Below are 20240 nucleotides of genomic sequence, written 5' to 3'. Positions count from 1 at the left end.
TTGCGGTAGCGGCTTCCATGCAGCATTGCTGCCACAGCCCATTCAAAGTGAATGGGCTGTGTCGGTACTAGCGCACAGCCAGCCGCGCTAGTGGTTTAGTAAACCCCAGCATTAGCCTCTTAAATTTGTGCCGTATTTTCAGACAAACTTCTAAGCATAACTTTTCAATTGAAAATTCATCTCAATGTAGGAGCTTAAAAGTTATGCTTATAAATTTAGACCTGCCATTTGTTTGCCTAGATTTATGAGCCTGAAGCTCATAACTTCTTTTCCCCATTCTAAATCTATTACCACCCACTTTTTATGCTCCTAAATTTAAAAGTTCAGTGAACTTTTGAGTAAAAATGTATGCACTCAGTCCAATAAGTTTTGAACGAGGCCAATTTATAAGCATAACTCTCAAGTTAGGAGCATAAATCCTTTGAATATCAGGCCCGTTGTGTATATCCTGAAAACCTGTTCACTGAGTGTGTCCTGAGGACTGGGTTGAGAACCCCTGTTTTAAAAATACTTCTCTAATGATCACAGGTCACATTGATTGAAAAACTTTCAACCTTACACACTCAGCTGCTGCACAGGATTTTATTTCTTCCTGAACTAGTAAGCAAGAAGATGTGATCTGGAATGGCATCATTTATAAAGTGAAGTTTCCATAAATCACACATCCCAATCTTCTCTCTGGGCAGCTCAAGAGTACTCATGTTTTCAGCAATGAGCTGAGCTGATGTGTCCAGAGTCACAGAAGCAGCTGACATACACAGGTAGGCAAGGTGGATTCCCTTCATTAACAAGGGCACTTCATCACCAAAGCTGTACTAGCAAAAGTCAAGCACTTTATAACTTACTCCTGGACAGTGGGACCCTCCGGCTCATTAATATACCAATCATCGTAGCTGTCCTCAGTAGTCAGTGAGCTCTCATTGCCCAGTCTTTGCAGAGACATGTCCATTTTCCCTTAAGGAATTTCTTCTGTGCTTCCTTCTATACCTCTGGCAGGCAATCAGATGTTAAATCACACAGGTTTTGTTGTCTTACTCTTTCTGTGTCTATCCCTTTCTCTCTCCTGCAGGCGACTTTCAAGGGAAAGCTAACATCCTCTTAACTATGGGGAGAAAAAAAGGAAAGAAGAAAGAAAGAATTAGCAGCACTGTGGAAAGGCCAAACCTTCCCAGATCTTAAAAGATTATAGGCTGGAGTTATTTCTTAATTGGGCCCTCGGTGCCCAGAGTCTGTGAAATAGGTCAGCTGGGACTGCTGATGCCTTTGTTCAGACCACTTGCAGGGATTTTCTAGGACCTCTGCATAGTTCAAGGAGCAAAGTCCCTTTCCAGTGTGTCAGGTTAATATAAAGTGAATACATATCAAGAGAGGATATATATTTATTCATTTTTATTATATCATTTCAAGGCAATGTACCTTAAAACATATTTGTTATTAATTATTTAGGGGGGGGGGGTCTTTTTACTACTACTACTTAACATTTCTAAAGCGCTACTAGGGTTACGCAGCGCTGTACTAAGTGGAGGTGTGCCCTAGTGGTTAGAGCACTGGTCTTGCCATCCAGAGGTGGCTGGTTCAAATCCCACGGTTGCTCCTTGTGATCTTGGGCAAGTCACTTAACCCTCCATTGCCTCAGGTACAAAGTTAGATTGTGAGCCCTCCTGGGACAGAGAAATATCCAGAGTACCTGAATGTAACTCACCTTGAGCTACTACTGAAAAAAGTGTGAGCAAAATCTAAATAATAAAATAAGCTGCATTAGGTGCTAATGTGTGCCTAACGCAGGACACGTTCAGGTGTCCTGCAGTAACTTCCAAATATGTGTATGCTAAATAAATATTTCTTTTCTTTTGTTTTAGATTTTTTTTTTTTTTTAGGGGCAATGACGGTGTGGAGAGTGGGCATTCCTGGGCTAACCAGTTAGCGCATCCATATTACTGTGTGCTAACAGGTTAACGCATGGATATCGTGTATGCCCTTACCGCCTACAAAATGAGTGGCAGAAAGTGCTCATGGGGTAATTTTTCAAAATGTCCACATGCTAAGGGCAACATTAGTGTATGGCCATTGATGCAAGAAAAATAGAAAATCAGCCACTTTACGGCCACAGTAAAAATGGCCTTAGTGTGCAGTGCAGAGAGAGACCCAAGAAAGGGCACACAAAGACCATTTTCTACCACACTTTGTATAAGGACCTCTTAATTAATTAGAATTATTTACCACCTTGTGAAGAATTCACCCAAAGTGGTGCACAGCAAGAATAAGCAAGATACAGGAACTATGATATAATCCAAATGAATATATAATCACAATTAAATAAAAACATGAACAAGGTAACACAATTAAAAACTCAAAGATCAATTTTTAGCAAGTGTGGTCACAAGAGCTTAACTTAATCTATATATACAGCACTGCTATCTGCATAGGTCACTGGTCGTTGAACACAAGGGCACTATCCATTCATTTATCCATTTAACTATCTGTTTGGAGGCTGAAAATTGCAGCGTAACAGATCATTTTTAAGGCTGTTTCCGCTCCACCCCAATCCGGCAAGATTTACATGGATAGTACTGGGCTGTTTAGTAATTTAAATGCCTTCACATTATTCTTAAAAATCTGTGGATAAGCATATTAAGCATTCACTAGTGGAAGGTGAGCGCATAATTTGCTTTGAACATCAGCCTGATAATACATTAAAACAATTAATAACCATGAAACATAAAATTTAAAAAAATCAATATGCTAATAAATCTCAAACTTTCATTCCCTCCTATACTGATTATTATTTATATAAAAGGGGCAATTTCATAAACCTTTTTATGCCTATAAATAGGCTCTTTTAAAATTAGGTAATGCCTAAAAATATGTCTGGTGCTGATAGGCACAGGGGTGGAGTTTGGGTGCAGCATAGGTGAATAAAGAACAAGCTAACATTTACACCTGCACACAATTAGGTGTAATCTCTGCACCTTGAATACGTAGAATTTGTTAGTGCTTTATAAATTCACGTGGAGGGGCATAATCGAACAGGGTGCACAAGTTTTCCTGGGGCCGTCCTCGCAAGACGGCCCCATGAAGGGGCGGGGAAACCCATATTATCAAAACAAGATGGGCGGTCATCTTTCATTTGGATAATACGGTCGGGGACGCCCAAATCTCAACATTTAGGTCGACCTTAGAGATGGTTGTCCTTAGGTCATCCTTAGAGATGGTCATCCCTGGTTTTCGGCGATACTGGAAACCGAGGACGCCCATCTCAGAAACGACCAAATCCAAGCCATTTGGTCATGGGAGGAGCCAGTATTCATAGTGCACTGGTCCCCCTCACATGCCAGGACACCAACCAGGCACCCTAGGGGGCACTGCAGTGGACTTCACAAATTGCTCCCAGAAGCATTGCTCCCTTACCTTGTGTGCTGAGCCCCCAACCCCCCCCCCCCAAAAAAAAAAGAATCCACTCCCCACAACTGTACACCACTACCATAGCCCTAAGGGGTGAAGGGGGCACCTACATGTGGGTTCAGTGGGTTTTTGGTGGGTTTTGAAGGGCTCACATTTAATCACCACAAGTGTAACAGGTAGGGGGGATGGGCCTGGGTCCGCCTGCCTGAAGTGCACTGCACCCACTAAAACTACTCCAGGGACTTGCATACTGCTGTCATGGAGGCTGGCATAGAGGCTTGCAAAAAATAAAAATATAAATTTTAGGGTGGGAGGGGGTTGGTGACCACTGAGGGGAGTAAGGGGAGGTCATCTCCGATTCCCTCCGGTGGTCATCTGGTCAGTTTGGGCAACGTTTTGAGGCTTGGTAATGGACCAAGTAAAGTCGGCCACATGCTCGTCAGGGACGCCCTTCTTTTTTTCCATTATTGGCCAAGGACGCCCATCTCTTAAGCACGCCCCAGTCCCGCCTTCGCTACGCTGCCAACATGCCCCCGTGAGCTTTGGTCATCCCCGCGACGGAAAGCATTTGATGGCGCCCAAAATTGGCTTTCAATTATGCTGATTTGGGTGACTCTAAGAGAAGGACGCCCATCTCCCATTTTGTGTTGGAAGATGGGCACCCTTCTCTTTCGAAAATAAGCCTGATAGCCACCTTTATTTTGCATCAAAATAGGCATCCGCCTACTCACTTAACCAAGGCACCCTGTTATAAAATTACCCTCAAGCAGAAAGGAAGTAGAAACAGACCATGTTCTTCCATATGTCGATTAGAGAATTTGGGGGCCCTTTTACTAAAGGGTTGGCATGCGGCAACAGGCTTGCTGCACGCCAGTCAAGAACTACTGCCAGACTTTCAAAGAAGCCCGGCAGTAGGTTCTCATTCCTAGCGCGCGACACTTCAGGTGCTACAAAAATATTTTCGTATTTTAGTAGCATCGATGCTTACTCGGCAAAAATTGCGGCGCTGCCTGGTTACCGCCAGGTTAGCGTGGGAGCCCTTACGCCACCTCATAAATGCTCCCCTGAAATGGCTGCGCAGCAAGTAATTCACTTACCGCACAGCCATTTCTGAGAAAAAAAAGAGAGCCCTTTACCTGCCGTGGTAAAAGTGGGCTTCAGCAAGCGTCAAAAACATGTGCTGACGCTAGTGTAGGCCCTCTTTTACCCTAGCTTATTAAAAGGATCCCTTGAGGAAAAAACACCACATATACTGAGACCTGACACGGTGCCATGTTTTGGCTTGAGGAACTGCCTGCCTCAGGGATCAAACAATCTTTACCTATTCAAACCTGTAAGATGTGATGAAAATATCTCATTGGAATGATGGTGCATGAGAGCACTAGAGCTGGTATTAGCACAACAAATGTAGCCAAACTCAATCACAGGAGTGGAATGGTGCCACACAGCAGATTGCATATATCTGTGACTCCCTGTCCTGGAGAGACTGCCTCATAAAAGAACACAAGGCAACGGGGATAAAATGAATTCTTCAAGGTCACAGTGAGTGGCAGTGGTAGAAGCAGGACTTGAATTCAAGTCTCCTAGATCCCAGTTTATCATTTAATACAACAACAGAGACTAGTGCAGTCTCAAAATGGTTCTTGTCATCATTACTACTACTACTATTTAGCATTTCTATAGCGCTACAAGGCGTACGCAGCGCTGCACAAACATAGAAGAAAGACAGTCCCTGCTCAAAGAGCTTACAATCTAATAGACAAACAATAAATAAAGTAAGCAAATCAAATCAATTAATGTGAACGGGAAGGAAGAGAGGAGGGTAGGTGGAGGCGAGTGGTTACAAGTGGTTACGAGTCAAAAGCAATGTTAAAGAGGTGGGCTTTCAGTCTAGATTTAAATGTGGCCAAGGATGGAGCAAGACGTAGGGGCTCAGGAAGTTTATTCCAGGCGTAGGGTGCAGCGAGACAGAAGGCGCGAAGTCTGGAGTTGGCAGTAGTGGAGAAGGGAACAGATAAGAAGGATTTATCCATGGAGCAGAGTGCACGGGAAGGGGTGTAGGGAAGGATGAGTGTGGAGAGATACTGGGGAGCAGCAGAGTGAGTACATTTATAGGTTAGTAGAAGAATTGGAAAAGAGAATAAGAAAGGAAAAAAGGGAAGTAGACTAATAAAATCTTAAGAGGGCAACAGAAAAAAATAGGACCGGAGCATGGGAAGGACAGATAGAAAGAAAGAGTTTATGGACTGTAAGGGGGCTCAGTGGGGGGGGGGCTGGTACAGAGCTGGTATTTACTTAAGAAATGTATATTCTGAACAATCTGCAATCCTGAAACATACATAAATTAAAACAAACACCACAACACAACATTCAATTACAGTAACAATATAAAATGAGGGGCATTTTCAATAAGACATCTAAGTCGGACTTTGTACATTTTGCGCTAAATGTCCCAAATAGCAAATATAGTCATTTTTTAAAAAGCAAAACATTTTTTCTTTTTTAAATGTCATTTGTAACAAGGTTTTGTGCTCGGTGCATTTATCTTTTCAGGCCATTTTCGGAAAAAAAAAAAAAAAGTACAACTGAAAAGCATAGAAAATCAAGCCATTGGGATGTAGGAAGAGCTAGCACTCTTAGTAGACTGGCCACACAGAGATCACAGGAGAGCAATGGGGCACCGCTGTAGACTTCATATAAATGCTCCTAGGTACACATCTCACCATTGCTCCCTTATCTTGTCTGCTGAGCCCTCCAAAACCCACTGCCCCACCCAACTGTACACCACTACAATAGCTCTTATGGGTGAAGGGGGCACCTATATGTGGGTACAGTGCATTTCTGGTGAGTTTTGGAGGGCTCACAGTTTTTATCACTGCTATTTCTGGGATAAGCAGCATAAAATGTATGAACTTTTTTGGGATCTTGCCAGGTATTTGTGACCTGGATTGGCCACTGTTGGAAAACAGGATGCTGGGCTTGATGGACCTTTGGTCTGTCCCAGTGAGGCAATACTTATGTACTTATGTAATAGGTATGGGCCGGGATCCTCCTCTCTACAGACCAGTGCACCCACCACTAGACTTCTCCAGGGACCTGCATGCTGCTCTACTGGACCTTGCTCTAACATCTGAGGCTGTCATAGAGACTGAGTAATACTTTTTTCACATTTTTTTTTTTGGGGGGGGGGGGGGGGGGTCAGAGGGTCAGTGATCCTGGAGAAGTTAAGGGGGGGGGGGGTTATCCCTGATTTCTTCAAGTGGTCATTTAGGGCACCTTTATGTACCCTATTCATTCTAAAAAAAAAAAAAAAAACAACAGGTCTAGACCAAACCATTTAGATTTTCATCCTGGATGTTTTTGTTTTGTTCCATTATGGCTGTAAAACATCCCAAGTGTTAGGCACTCCCTAAACCCACCCTAAGCCCACCTCCACAATGCCTCCGACACCCCCCCCCCTTGAGATTTGGATGCACTGCAGACAGAATGCATAAATTTCTGCAAAATAGGTTTATAACAATATCGATTTGGACATTTTGAGAAGAAATCCATCCAAATGGTGCTTTATAATACCTTTTAAACATTTTTCTCTTTTGAAAATGAGCCCCAGTATAAAAATAATAAGCTAAAGGGTCTTTCTAATAAAGTGCGCTAACTTTTTGAACTTAATGCACCTTAACAGTGAAAATTAAAGTGCCTTAAATACAATGGCTGCGTGCCAATAGTTGGGGGCGTGCCCCGCCCAATCTCTGCAATTGCCATGCTGAAATGTTCATTACCATGCTCACAATTAACACAGACTTTTATTGCCTTGTCTTAAAGAGGCGCTAAGTGATCCCACGCTAACAGCATATTTAACTTAGCACCCAATATGTTTTCCACATCAACTGCAATATACTATCCATGCCCATGCCCTGCCTATTTTCCGCTCCCTAGCACAATTGCCATAGAAAATAGCACACATTAACAGCTAAATCCCCACACTAAGAGTTGGGGCGCTTATGCGGAAGTGGTTAATGTGCTAATTTATTTATTTTATTTACAAAAATGTATAATCCGCCCATCCAAAAATCTGGGCAGACTACAATAAAACAAATATAATCAAATTACATAAAACACCACCAATACACTCAACAAACAAACAGAACCTTAATCTTTAGGCTTAAGCCCCCCACCAACTATGCTTCAGAAAATACTCTCTAAAACAGTAAAGCCTTTATCTGCTTCTTAAATACCGCCAAAGAAGTCAATTGTCATACAGAAAGAGGCAAATCATTCCACAATTGAGTCGAATACTGCGGAGAGAGAGAACAGTCAACAATTCTTGATCCTGGGATTGCAAGGATCTTGTAGGATAATACCTCTGCAACTTTTGAACCACAGCATAAGGAGCCTCATCATGCAGTGCCTGCATTTAATTTGCATGTAAAGGACTAGATTCTGTAAATTGTACCCAAATTTGGGCTCCATTTATAGAAGACTGCTTAGTGCCAGGATCCACACTCAATTTTGGGTGCAAGAATTCATACCAACTGAAACCTGGTATAAATCCTCGCATCTAAATTAGGATCAGATCTGCCATAACACTGCGTACAAATTCTAGAAACTCTTCTAATCCACCCATGCCCCTTCCATAGCCATGCTCTCATTTTTGGATCCACATGGAAAACTTACCTGTGCAACTTTAAAGAATCCTGACTAGGAAGATGTACACAAATTTTAATTGTTGCCAATTAGCACCAATAACTGTTAAAGCCCCGTTACTGCCAATTAACTACTCGTTTTTTCAATTAAGTTACAAGTGAAATTATGGCACACTCGAGATGCAGGAACTAACCTCAATAGAGGAAATTAAGCATGTGCTAATGCTAGAGACACCCATATATTCCTATGGGTGTCTCTAGCGTTATCGCATGCAAATTTTTAGCACATGCCTAGAGCGCAGCTTAGTAAACATGGTCCTAAATATGAGTTGGTGCAGGAAAAAAAACAGTAAAATACCAAAACCTATACCTATCAAAGATCAAAACCGATGAAAAAATGTAAGCACATACTCTCTCTGTCACACACACACTCGCACATTCACTCTCACACACACGCTCTCAAAACATACACACTCCGAGGAAAACCTTGCTAGCGCCCGTTTCCTTTAAAACAGAAACGGGCCTTTTTCACTGGTCAGTAATAAAACAATACATTTGCTATTTATGCATAGACAAGTCAGTAAATATAAAACGTGAAACAAAGCCGCCCATAAGACTGTATCAAATAAAAACTATAAAATTTCTAAATTAAATACTGGAGTACTCTATAATTCCTATTTCGGTTGATAGACAGTGTATATAATGGCAAAAGAGAAGTACCCCCAAGCTGATGAGTGTATCAAAGGACGCAAGACTTCAAAAACAATGCACACAGGATAAAAACTGATGAACCTTGCATAAGCATGAACTCTGCTAGTGTTTGAAACCCAAACACTACACTAAAAGATATCTGTGTTTTGCTCACCGCCAACAGAGTTATTCCTGTCCGGGCTTCGACTTTGACTATCTGGCTATTTTTATGCCAGCTAACAAATGGCCACATAAAGGGGTCCTTTTACTAAGGTGTGCCAAAAAATGGCCTGCGCTGGTGTAGACTTGTATATTGGACGCTCACAGGTCCAATTTTCAGTGTGCCTGCAAAAAAGGCCTTTTTTGGGGCCAAAAATGGACATGCGGCAAAATAAAAATTGACGTGCGTCCATTTGGGGCCTGAGACCTTACCACCACCCATTGACCTAGCGGTAAAGTCTCAAGCGTTAACTGGGCAGTAATGGTCTATGCCCATACAATGCTGATTACTGCCTGGGTAGTGCCGTGCACTGGAAATTTTCCGATGCGCCTAGCGGATGTAAAAATTGAAATTACCGGCTGGGCCTCGCGGTAGCCAGGCATAATTCAAAATTGATGCACATAAGACAAGTGTACGTGCCTATGTGGCTTAGTAAAAGGGCCCCAAAGATAGGACAGACATTTATGTGGTTCCATTTATGCACTAACCCTGGTCACTTAAGTGCTGAATATCTGTATTTAAGCAGCCAAGTGTTGACTCCAGTCCCAGAATGGCCACATGATGTCCAGCTTTGCATTTGGCGTTAACTGCAAGATTCACTGGCATTTAACTCGTTTAGTGCCACTGAATATTAGCAGCTTGCCATGACCAAGTGATTTAACCGATCAGTGGCTGGCTAAATCACTTTGAGTATCAGCTGAGCCATTAATAAACTTGAAACACGACTCTGATTAACTATCCTAAAGTTTTCATAATCCAAAAAAATACCATCGTTTTCTTAAAAGATGAAGCTTATAAAAAGACCAGTTGAATAGTCTGCCTTAACTATGTCCCTATTGATAATGATTAAACTAATATAATGCCCAAATATCGTCTCTCCTTTCAAAATGTGATAACTATACCATCAACTGAAAAATTCCCACAGGAAATTCAAGCACAGGTAGACTTAATAAATGCAGGACCTGAGTTTTTTATTCCAAATTCAATCAAATTAGCTTGTAACCAACTATTAATTGCTCTTAGGCACAAAGAAACAAATTCAATTGTAGACTGAATAGATGTCTCAATAGAAACAAAAAATTATACATTACCTGCATATAATCTATAATTTAATCCTAAACAAGAAAGGAGTTTACACATAGATACCATGTATAAATTGAAAGGCTGAAAGGGCAGAGTCTTGAGGAGTTCCTATAAAGCACTCCATCCATACAGAACTTTCTGAATCATAATAAATTTTGAATTGACAGCATGTAGTATGTGAGTGAGCAGGAGAAATGAGGGCAAGGTCAGGGAATGTGAAGAGATCAAGGTGGAAAAAAGAGGATACTGAGGAATGAGGAAAAGTTGGAAGGCTAAGACCAAAGACAGGGAGGAGGACAGAGAAGCTGAAGGAATGACAAAATAAAAAAACAACAGATGGACAGGTGAAGAGAGGATAATAGAGAAACAAGATGAAGAAAAGAGATGGTAGATAGTCTGAGGAACAGATAAGGGAAGAATAATGGAGAAACAGAAGAAAAGAAATCAAGAGACAGACCAGATGAAAGCAAGAGAGAAAAAAAGGTAGATACAAATTTTCAGTTTAAATTTCATATTCTGGACTTTCACATTGGAATTATTTTAATTCATTTAAATCATATTTATGCAAATGTTCTGTTCTTAGCCTTGGGTCTATCCCAAGAAAGGCTTATATGAGGTCATACTAGTGTTCGTGTCACCTGATACTGCTTCCAAGTTATAACAGGAAAATTTTGGGGCACAGCGGGACTTAGGTAATGATATATCCTTTGTGGTTTTAGATTACTGTGATATAATTATTGAGGATTCTATGCGGCAAAGAAATGAGAGGGAAGGAGATTAAATGGAAAGCTACAGAGAAGCAGACATTAGAATTTGCTAGTTTCTACACATGGCACTGCTGTTTGTTTGTTAGCATGTCTGTCATTTAACATTTTAGCTGCAGTGTGAAGTTTTAACTACAAAAATCCTACAGTAATTCTGATTTATTTAGATTTAACATTTGTTTTTATTTTTTTCATGTTGTATTTGAAAATGAGATACATTCAGGTACAATAGGTATTTCCCTATCCTTGGATGGCTCACAATTTTAATTTTATACTTAAAACAATGTAGGGCTAAGTGACTTGCTTACAATTACAAGGAGCCACAGTGGGATGTGAACATTGGCCTCCCTGGTTCTCAACTTCTAAACACTAGGCTACTCCTCCACTTCAGTTGCAGAGTGGAAGAACTACAGATGCTCCACATTTAAGGAAACAGAAACTTGTCTGTTTTCCTCAAAGATCTGCCTATAAATGTGACTTCATTGTTGATTTATTTGAGGAAAGGAACATCACTGGACAATTCTTAAATCGATTTAATGAAAAGGCATCACAGCCCGTAAAGAATCCAGTTTTCTGCGGGTGCAACATGGATTGTAACATTTTGTATCCATTTCTAGTAAATTATAATCTAATGAGCCCTTCAGTAAGTCTACATAGATCTTTTCCCATTCCTTAGTCTCCAGTTCTCTTGGTCTATGAAATTAGTTTTTTTGGGTAATTGGACACAAAGGACTGGATTCTATATATCACGCCTAAAAAAATTAGCGCCAAAACAAAATACACCTAGGCATAGTTTATAAAGTATGCCTAAATTTAGGCATACTTTATAGAATACACTTAAATTTCCACATGGTTTATAGAATACACCGAGCACCTGTTGGTGTAAATGCCGATGCCTAAATTACATGCAGACCAGGTGTATTCTATAACCACGCACATAGACTTTAGAAATGCCCATGATCTGCCCATTCTATGCCCCCTTTTCAACTATGCTTACCACTTGTTCTTCCGGGACTACCACAGGCCCAACGCAGCTGCCAGCTGTAGTTTTCAAACCAAGCGCGTGCCATTTCTGAGGGAAAAACCCTGAAATGGGTTATCACTAGGTTACCACAGGAGTCCTTACTGCCATCTCAATCGGTGATGGTAAAGGTTCCCCACCACATGGCCACGTGGTAAGAGTTCTCTCAACGCATGGTCATTTGGGGGGGGGGGGCCTTTACCGGCTGTGGAAAAAAGGGCCCTGGCATATGGGAAAAATGGCCCCCGCTGATACTGCGGGGCTCTTTTCCCCACAGCTTAGTAAAAGGACCCCCTAGTGAAGGTAGCATCCCATGAGGCCAATTTTCTTGAGAACTTTGATCATATATGGCCAAAAGACCATGTCAAAGGACTTCTCTGCATCCACTGCTACAACAACCATAGGTTGCTGCTTTTGGTTTAGCCTTCCAGATTCTATTCAGAATTCTCCTAGAATGATCAACTCTTTGATGCCCCAAGATAAAACTCACCTGGTCATCATATTTTAACAGGAGAATATAGATAGTTTGCTGGGAGGCAAGGATTTTGGTCAAAATCTTATAATCTAAGCCTAACAGTGAAATGGGTTTATAAGAACTTGAAGCTGAAGAATCTTTTCCTGGCATGTGGAAAATAGTTACACCCACTAATCACAGTGAATAAAGTAGGTGCTTTGTGACAAAATGTTTGAGTGGCTACAGAACAAAAGTCAACCAGCAAACCATTAAATGTTTTATAATATTTCCCATGCCTTTCCTACCTGAAATGATTTGATACCCCACAGCGTCTAAAAGCGGGAAATAGGTACCAACAACCATTCTCTCTCTTCATCTTCCAATCTAGGGATAGGAATTCCCTGGAGGAAACTACCAATCTTATCAACTGTTGTGCTGTTCCTGAATCAATTTTCTCCTTTAAGGATCTTTTATTTTCATATTATTTCTGGCTAAATTCTTGTGCAGTTTGTGGGGTAGTAACTTATCAATTTTGCTTCCAAATTCAAAATGCAGTTTTTATGTGCTGAAGCTTAAAATTGATCTCTTCCAGTTCTCTCAAATCCCCTCTTACCTTCTCCAGCTCTTGCAGTTTCGCCTTTCTTCCTACCTCTTATATTCACACTCTTATTTGTTAAAGTCTCTTACGTAATGCCTCTGATTTCTGAAATTTCTTTTTTTCTTGAATGCTGCTAAAGCAATCAATTCACCTCTTGAAACTACCTTCAAGCATTCCCACACTAATCCCTGGATCCTGTTCCTGATTGTCACCAAGTTATAAATATTCAAGTATAGCTTCTTTAATCTGCTTTTTTCACTGCAGGGTAGATAAATAATTCATTCCCCAGTATTTCATATCCCAGTCTGGGTCCTCAACCTCCAAGTTCAGCCATACTGGGTATTGGTCTGTCCATACTACAGACCCAATCTCACAACCCCTTACCAATTTTAAGGATTCTCTTTCCACTAACAACAGATCTATCATTGAGTAAGAGAAATGAACATTTGAATACAAGGTGAACTCTCTCACATCAGGATGCAGTTTCTGCCACACATCCTCAAGTTTGTGTGTCAGCATGTGAAGGACAATTTTATAAGGGGCACCTAAGTTAGGCACCAATAGCATGCATATATTTATAGAATAATTGCATTTGTGTGTGTGATTGGTGCCAATGATTGACAGGTATGCACTAGGTGCTATTCTATAAAATGTGTACTTAAAACATATAAGGACAGGCTCTGGAACCTCAACATGTATACGCTGGAAGAGAGGTGGGAGAGAGGGGATATGATAGAGACATTTAAATACCTCAGTGGCGTTAATGTATAAGAGGTGAGCCTTTTTCAAATGAAGGAAACCTTTGGAATGAGAGGACATAAGATGAAGTTACGAGGAATTAGGCTTAGGATGAATCTGAGGAAATACTCTTTCATGGAAAGGGTGGTGGATGCGTGGAATGGCCTCCCAGTAGAGGTCGAGGAGATAAAGACTGTGTCAGAGTTTAAGAAGGTGTGGGACATGTGGGATCTCTTAGGAAAAGGAGGAGTTAGTGGTTACTGAGGATGGGCAGACTAGATGAGCCGTACGGTCCATATCATGTTTCTATGTTTCTACATTTCTTAAGTCCTTGTGGACAAGTGAGCCATCTCCGGAGTAGCCTCCGCACACTGGCATGCACTCCCTGAAAGACTCCGCTTAACATAAGACTATCTCTGCTTCAGGAAGCAGGTTAAAAGCTTGGCTCTTCAACCAGGCCTTTAATGGAAGAAGTAACTAACTTGTTAGTCTCAGTCTCACTCACACATACAAGGAGTGACAAAGGCTGCACATTCTGCAGCAGAACGTTTATCCACTCCTACTCTAGCTGAGATAACATTTAATCATCTTTCAGACCTCATGTGCCACTTTCTTTAAATTATTTATTAGGATTTATTTACCGCCTTTTTGAAGGAATTCACTCAAGGCGGTGAATTAGTCACCTAAGGGTCCTTTTACTAAGGCGCATCCAACGCGCATCAAATTGGAACTATCACCAGGCTACCATATGCCCCGGCCAGTAATTTCATTTTTGACACGCATCCAAAACACGCAATAAAATATTTTCTATTTTCTACCCCGTCGTGCTCACCCAGCGGTAATCGGCAGTTTACGCATGCTGACAATTACCGTCCGGTTAACAAGTGAGACCTTACCACTAAGCCAATGGATGGCGGTAAGGTCTCAGGCCAAAAATGGGCACACGTTGGTTTTAATTTTGCCGCACATACATTTTCAGCCACAAAAAAGGCCTTTTTTCCAGGTGAGCTGAAAAATGGACCTGCGCGCATCCAAAACACGCGCCTAAACCAGTGCATGCCATTTTTCGGCACACCTTAGTAAAAGGGTCCCCTTATGATCTAACTCCTCTTACTCTCTTACCTACCTATATGTTAACCATCTCTCTGACCTCACTGCAGCTTTCTTTAGTCACCTTACTTTCTAACTCTTATTATCTTACCTATATGTTCCATCTTTGCTTATACCCTACGCTGTCAAATAAAATGTTCTATTATGTATTGTGCTGACATTGTAAGTAGTACACTATGCCATACTTTGTATTCTTATTTGAATATTTTTACTGCTGTCATGTTTGATTTATTCTTACTGTACACAACCTTGAGTGAATTCCTTCAAAAAGGTGGTAAATAAATCCTAATAAATAAAAATAAATTTAAGGCGCTAAAAACAAACTGGTGATGAAAAAAGCACTATTCTATAAGCTGCACTTAAAGTTAGGCATGGTTTACAGAACAGCACTTATGGCCAGGAAGGCCATTTGCACCAACTGAAACATGGGGCAAATATACGTTCCACCATTAGGCACATATCCCTGTTATTCTATAGCAATGCACATTAATTTTAGGAACGCTCCCACTACAATCATGACCCTCCCATTTCTGCACCCCTAAATTTATGCATGTAAATGCCAATTAATTTTAATTACTGACAATAAATAATTGGTAAAAAAAATCAATTATTAGTGCAGCAGACTTTGATCCTGGGGAACGGGGTTTGATTCCCACTGCAGCTCCTTGTGACTCTGGGCAAGTCACTTAACCCTCCATTGCCCCACGTACAAATAAGTACCTGTATATAATATGTAAACCTCTTTGAATGTATTTGTAAAAAACACAGAAAGGCAATATATTAAGTCCCATTCCCTTTCCATTAATTAGCTTGGTCAATTAAATTGCACATGCACACACCCAAATTTGCATGTAATGTGGAGGGGCATTTTTGAAAGGGACGTCCAAGTTTTGATGAGGACGTCCTCGCAAAACGTCCCCATCCAGGGTCAAAATGGATGTCCATCTTTCGTTTTGATAATACGGTCAGCGACATCCAAATCCTGAAATTTGGTTGTCCTTAGAGATGGTCGTCCCTAGACTTGGTCGTTTCTGATTTTCAGCGATAATCGAAACCAAGGACGTCCATCTCAGAAACGACCAAATGCAAGCCATTTGGTCATGGGAGGAGCCAGCATTTGTAGTGCACTGGTCCCCCTGACATGCCAGGACAGCAATTGGGCACCCTAGGGGTCACTGCAGTGGACTTCATAAATTGCTCCCAGGTACTTAGCTCCCTTACCTTGTGTGCTAAGCCCTCCAAAATCCCCCCAAAACCCACTACCCACAACTGTACACCACTACCATAGCCCTTATGGGTGAAAGAGGGCACCTAGATGTACAGTGGCTTTGTGGTGGATTTTGGAGGGCTCGCTGTTTCCTCCACAAATGTAACAGGTAAGGGGGATGGGGCTGGGTCCACCTACCTGAAGTGCACTGCACCCACTAAAACTGCTCCAGGGACCTGCATACTACTGTGATGGACCTGAGTATGACATCTGAGGCTGGCAATCAATATTTTTAAAGCTGTTTTTTGAGGGTGGGAGGGGGTTAGTGATCACTGGGGGAGGAAGGGGAGGTCATCCCCAATTCTCTCCAGTGGTCATCTGGTTATTTCAGGCACCTTTTTGTGCCTTGGTCATAAGAAAAACACAACCAGGTAAAGTCATTCAAGAGTTCATCAGGGACGTCCTTGTTTCTTTCGATTATGGGTCGAGGATGTCCTAGTGTTAGGCAAGCCCAAGTCCCGCCTTCGCTACGCCCCCTTGAACTTTGGCTGTCCCTGCGACGGAAAGCAGTTGGGGATGTCCAAAATCAGCTTTTGATTATACCAATTTGGATGACCCTGTGAGAACGATGCCCATCTTCTGATTTATGTCGAAAGATGGGCGTCCTTCTCTTTCGAAAATGAGCCCAATAGTAATATAGTAGATGATGGCAGATAAAGACCTGTACGGTCCATCCAGTCCACCCAACAAAGTAAACTTGTATGTGATACTTTATATGTATACCTGACCTTAATTCCATCATATTTAGCTAATCTTACTTTACCTTATTCACCTACACGAACACTTCGATCACATACAGATAATAGATTAGTAATTCCACCACCACAAAAGGCTAGATGGGAATCTACTAGAAACTCAGCTTTCTTTTTTCTAGCTCCCTCTCTTTGGAACTGTCTTCCTAAAATTATTAGATTGGTAGAGTCCTATGTTCAGTTTCGCAAACTTTTGAAAACGTATTTGTTTCAGGATACGTTTGATAATAATCTGGGATGAAAGGGGAAAAACAGACAGAATGAATATGCAGTAACAAATAATATGCTTGTTTATACAGTTTGTTATGAATGACTGTCCATTGTTGTTATATTTCCTAGAATGGATGTTTTAGTTTGCTGTGCTTTTTCTATCAAATTAATGGATTTCTTATATATATATTTTTTAATATGTTATTTTTAAAGATGTAAACCATTCTGTTTTGTCAATGCAATTAGAAATGGTATAGTAAATAAATAAATAAACAAACAATAAACGATAATTTATCCTTGCCATTTTCAGGGCACAGACTGTAGAAGTCTGCCCAGCACTAGCTTTGCTTCCCAATTACCCAATGTTGCCACCTAATCTCCGCTAAGCTTCTGTGGATCCATTCCTTCTGAACAAGATTCCTTTGCTTTTATCCCATGCATTTTTGAATTCCGTTACCATTTTCATCTCCACCACCTCCCACGGGAGGGCATTCCAAGTATCCACCACTCTCTCCATGAAAAAATACTTCCTGACATTTTTCCCAAGTCTGCCCCCCTTCAACCTCTTCTCATGTCCTCTAGTTCTACCGCCTTCCCGTCTCCGGAAAAGGTTTGTTTACAGATTAATTCCTTTCAATCTGCAAACACACCTTTTTGGCGACTTTTTGGGGGTTAGCATCGAGTGCATGGCAGGTGTTAATATGCGTGGAGCATGGGTATGTCATGGGCATACACCTGCCATTGAGTTGACATAAGTGGCCATGCCCATATTTTGGTGCACCAATGTTGCTTTACACCTGTATTCTATATTAGCTTAGGCATGGCTAAATGTCAATATAGAATTGGCACCAAGTTCAGCTTTCTTAGATGCTTTAATATACAGCACCAATTTAAGAATTGTCACTAAAGATCTTTAATTTTTTAGAATCACTCTAATCTGTTTGACCCCTTAGCTGTTCTGTCCATGTTGAATCAAGTACTATATTGCTTCTTACTACCAGCTTCCTTTCCTTAAAAATCAACAATTTTTCTCTAAGATGGTAAAAAAAATTTTTGCCCTTCATTACTCTTGGGAGCATAAACATTAACCAATATGAACTGCCCTGAAGTGATATTTTCACCATAAGAAACCTCTCCTCAAAATCCCACTTAATTTCATGCAGTTCACATAATATATCTTGAGATATCCCAATACCATTACATTTGTTTTCTTTCCCACTTTATTAGAGGCAAACCATATCTGGGGTTGTCACTCGTGTTACACATAATGCTCATGCTTCTCTAATAAATTATTTATTGCATTTGTATCCCACATTTTCCCACCTATTTTCAGGCTCAATGTGTTTCCTGAAAGAAACCCTCCCGTTCTCAAAGTCTCCTTGTAGAACCATTATCTCTTATGTGTTGAGTTTAACCCGTTAACACTGAGTGACAGAAAACATATGTTGAACATAGTTCCAAATTGCACTTTTAGCAATATCTATGACCCACACAATTCCTCTTTGTCTATCTCCTACAGCACTCCATCCCCAATGCTTATTCTAGGCATTAAAAATCTGTTGGCTTGGGCCACCCTTTAACCTCATCCCCAGACCCTCTCCCACCCCATACATTCTCTCTCCTCCCCCACCTCCATCCACACAATACTACATCCAGGGGTGTGCTGGTAAAATTTTAACAACGGGCTCTCTCTCCGGGCATAGCCGGCCCTGAAATTTGGGGGGGGGGGGGGAGGAATACATGCGCTCTCTCCCCTCCCTTGTGCAGGCACGCTAGGCATACCTTTGCCGAGCCCCACCAGCCTATAAATGGACTGCCACCATTCTCTGCTGCTTGTTTCTGGCTATGAGCAGCATGATGGAACCTTTTTGCGCTTGCATGAAAAGTCCCAGCCTGATGCTCAGAGTCAGAAACAAGGAGCAGGAAGCAGCAGCAATCTATTTACTTGGCTGGTGGGGCCAGCATCACTGCCAGCAAAGTAAAAGAGAATTCAGGAGAGGGCCCAAGCCCACATTTTGGGAGTCAGTTGTTAAAGTAGCCATGGGGAGGCCTACTTTAACAACCGGCTCCCAAAATTCTTAAAAACTTAAACTGCTCTCGCGAGCCCGTGACAGCCCGCTCCAGCACACCACTGACTACATCCCAGTACCTCCTGCTGTCATGTGAAACCACATACCCACACCCCAATACCCACCCAATATTTCAGATCATCAAATAAGCAATCATTATATAATTTCAGATATAGCCTTCCCTTCTATATAGCTCAATTTGGAGGACCTTCTTAACTCATTGTCCCCCTATTCAGCGGCCCCCAGATTGGACTCTTCACCAGTAGCTACCCAGAGACGTCCCCTTCATCATGTGGGGACAGCCACTCTCTTAATCATTTCTCCTGAGCTCCTTGTAAAGCTTTTCCAAATCTTTGCCAATTTTGGGGTCGTGTTCTTAAGGACCTGCTGACTGGATCCAGGAGACTGCTCTGAAGAATTTTCCACCCTGCTTGCATTAGAATCTTATCAGCTTCCTTTAGAGTGACAACATGATATTGCACACTCTTCAGAGTAAAGGTCATGCTGAATTGTTGTAGCCATTTACACCAAAAATTTTCATCCCATAGATTCCTTGTCACTTCTTGGAGCTCCCGTCTACAGCAAAGCGTTGCTGGTAATGTCCACTAAAATCTCTACATTACTGCTGTCCCATTCAATGTGTCCAACTTTCCTAGCCACTTGCATTTTATTTTCTCATTGAGAAGTGTAGAAAGCATGCTATGATGTCTCTCTCTTTATTCCAGTCCCAGGGTTCCAGAATTCTATCTGTTCTCTGGATGTCCAGGGCCGGACTTCCTCAGAGCCCCTACTGCCCTCAAACTGTAGGCAATGCTAATGTGTTAAGTCTATGCTATTTCCTTCTACGGCCTCTTGAGTCACTTCTCAAATTCTCAGATTATCGTGGTGAAAAATGTTCTCAAGATCCTCTAATTTCACTGCAACTTCCTTTGAGTGGTTTGCTATATTGCTATAGCTGTACTACAGATTTCAGAGATCCTCACCATGCTCTTCCAAAGTCTATTTTGCACCCCGCCCCCCCTCCACCCTGTGGCCTACCTCCACAAGGTCTACGTGGAGCTCCTCCAAATCAGTGTAGTTCTCATTTTGTACTCAATATTCCCACTTTTAATTTGTCAAACTATTGCCACAGCTCAGCACAACCCTGTGTAGGATTGTAGTCTTATCTTCAACTCAGCTCCTGGTTGTACTAGCTGCGTCTCATGCAGTCTCTTGTGAT

At 41.5% G+C, this 20240-nt stretch overlaps 1 protein-coding gene across 5 annotated transcripts in view; it reads right to left on the bottom strand.

Moving 5' to 3' along the window:
- STRA6 (stimulated by retinoic acid 6) overlaps positions 1-20240 on the bottom strand; it is a 206980-nt gene that overhangs the window by 126542 nt on the left and 60198 nt on the right. For 4 of the 5 annotated variants that reach the window (XM_030187036.1, XM_030187047.1, XM_030187029.1 and 1 more), the window contains one exon: positions 846-1102. The exons of the other annotated variant lie outside the window; for it this stretch is intronic. In XM_030187036.1, the coding sequence (XP_030042896.1) occupies positions 846-949 (104 nt within the window). In that variant the 5' untranslated portion in view covers positions 950-1102. The remainder of the gene's footprint in view (positions 1-845; positions 1103-20240) is intronic. 5 annotated transcript variants of the gene reach the window in all.

This window comes from Microcaecilia unicolor, chromosome 1, assembly GCF_901765095.1.
Source record: "Microcaecilia unicolor chromosome 1, aMicUni1.1, whole genome shotgun sequence".
Lineage (NCBI taxonomy): Eukaryota > Metazoa > Chordata > Amphibia > Gymnophiona > Siphonopidae > Microcaecilia > Microcaecilia unicolor.
The sequence above is the reverse complement of the archived record's forward strand: the minus strand, read 5'-3'. Positions and strand labels throughout refer to the sequence as shown.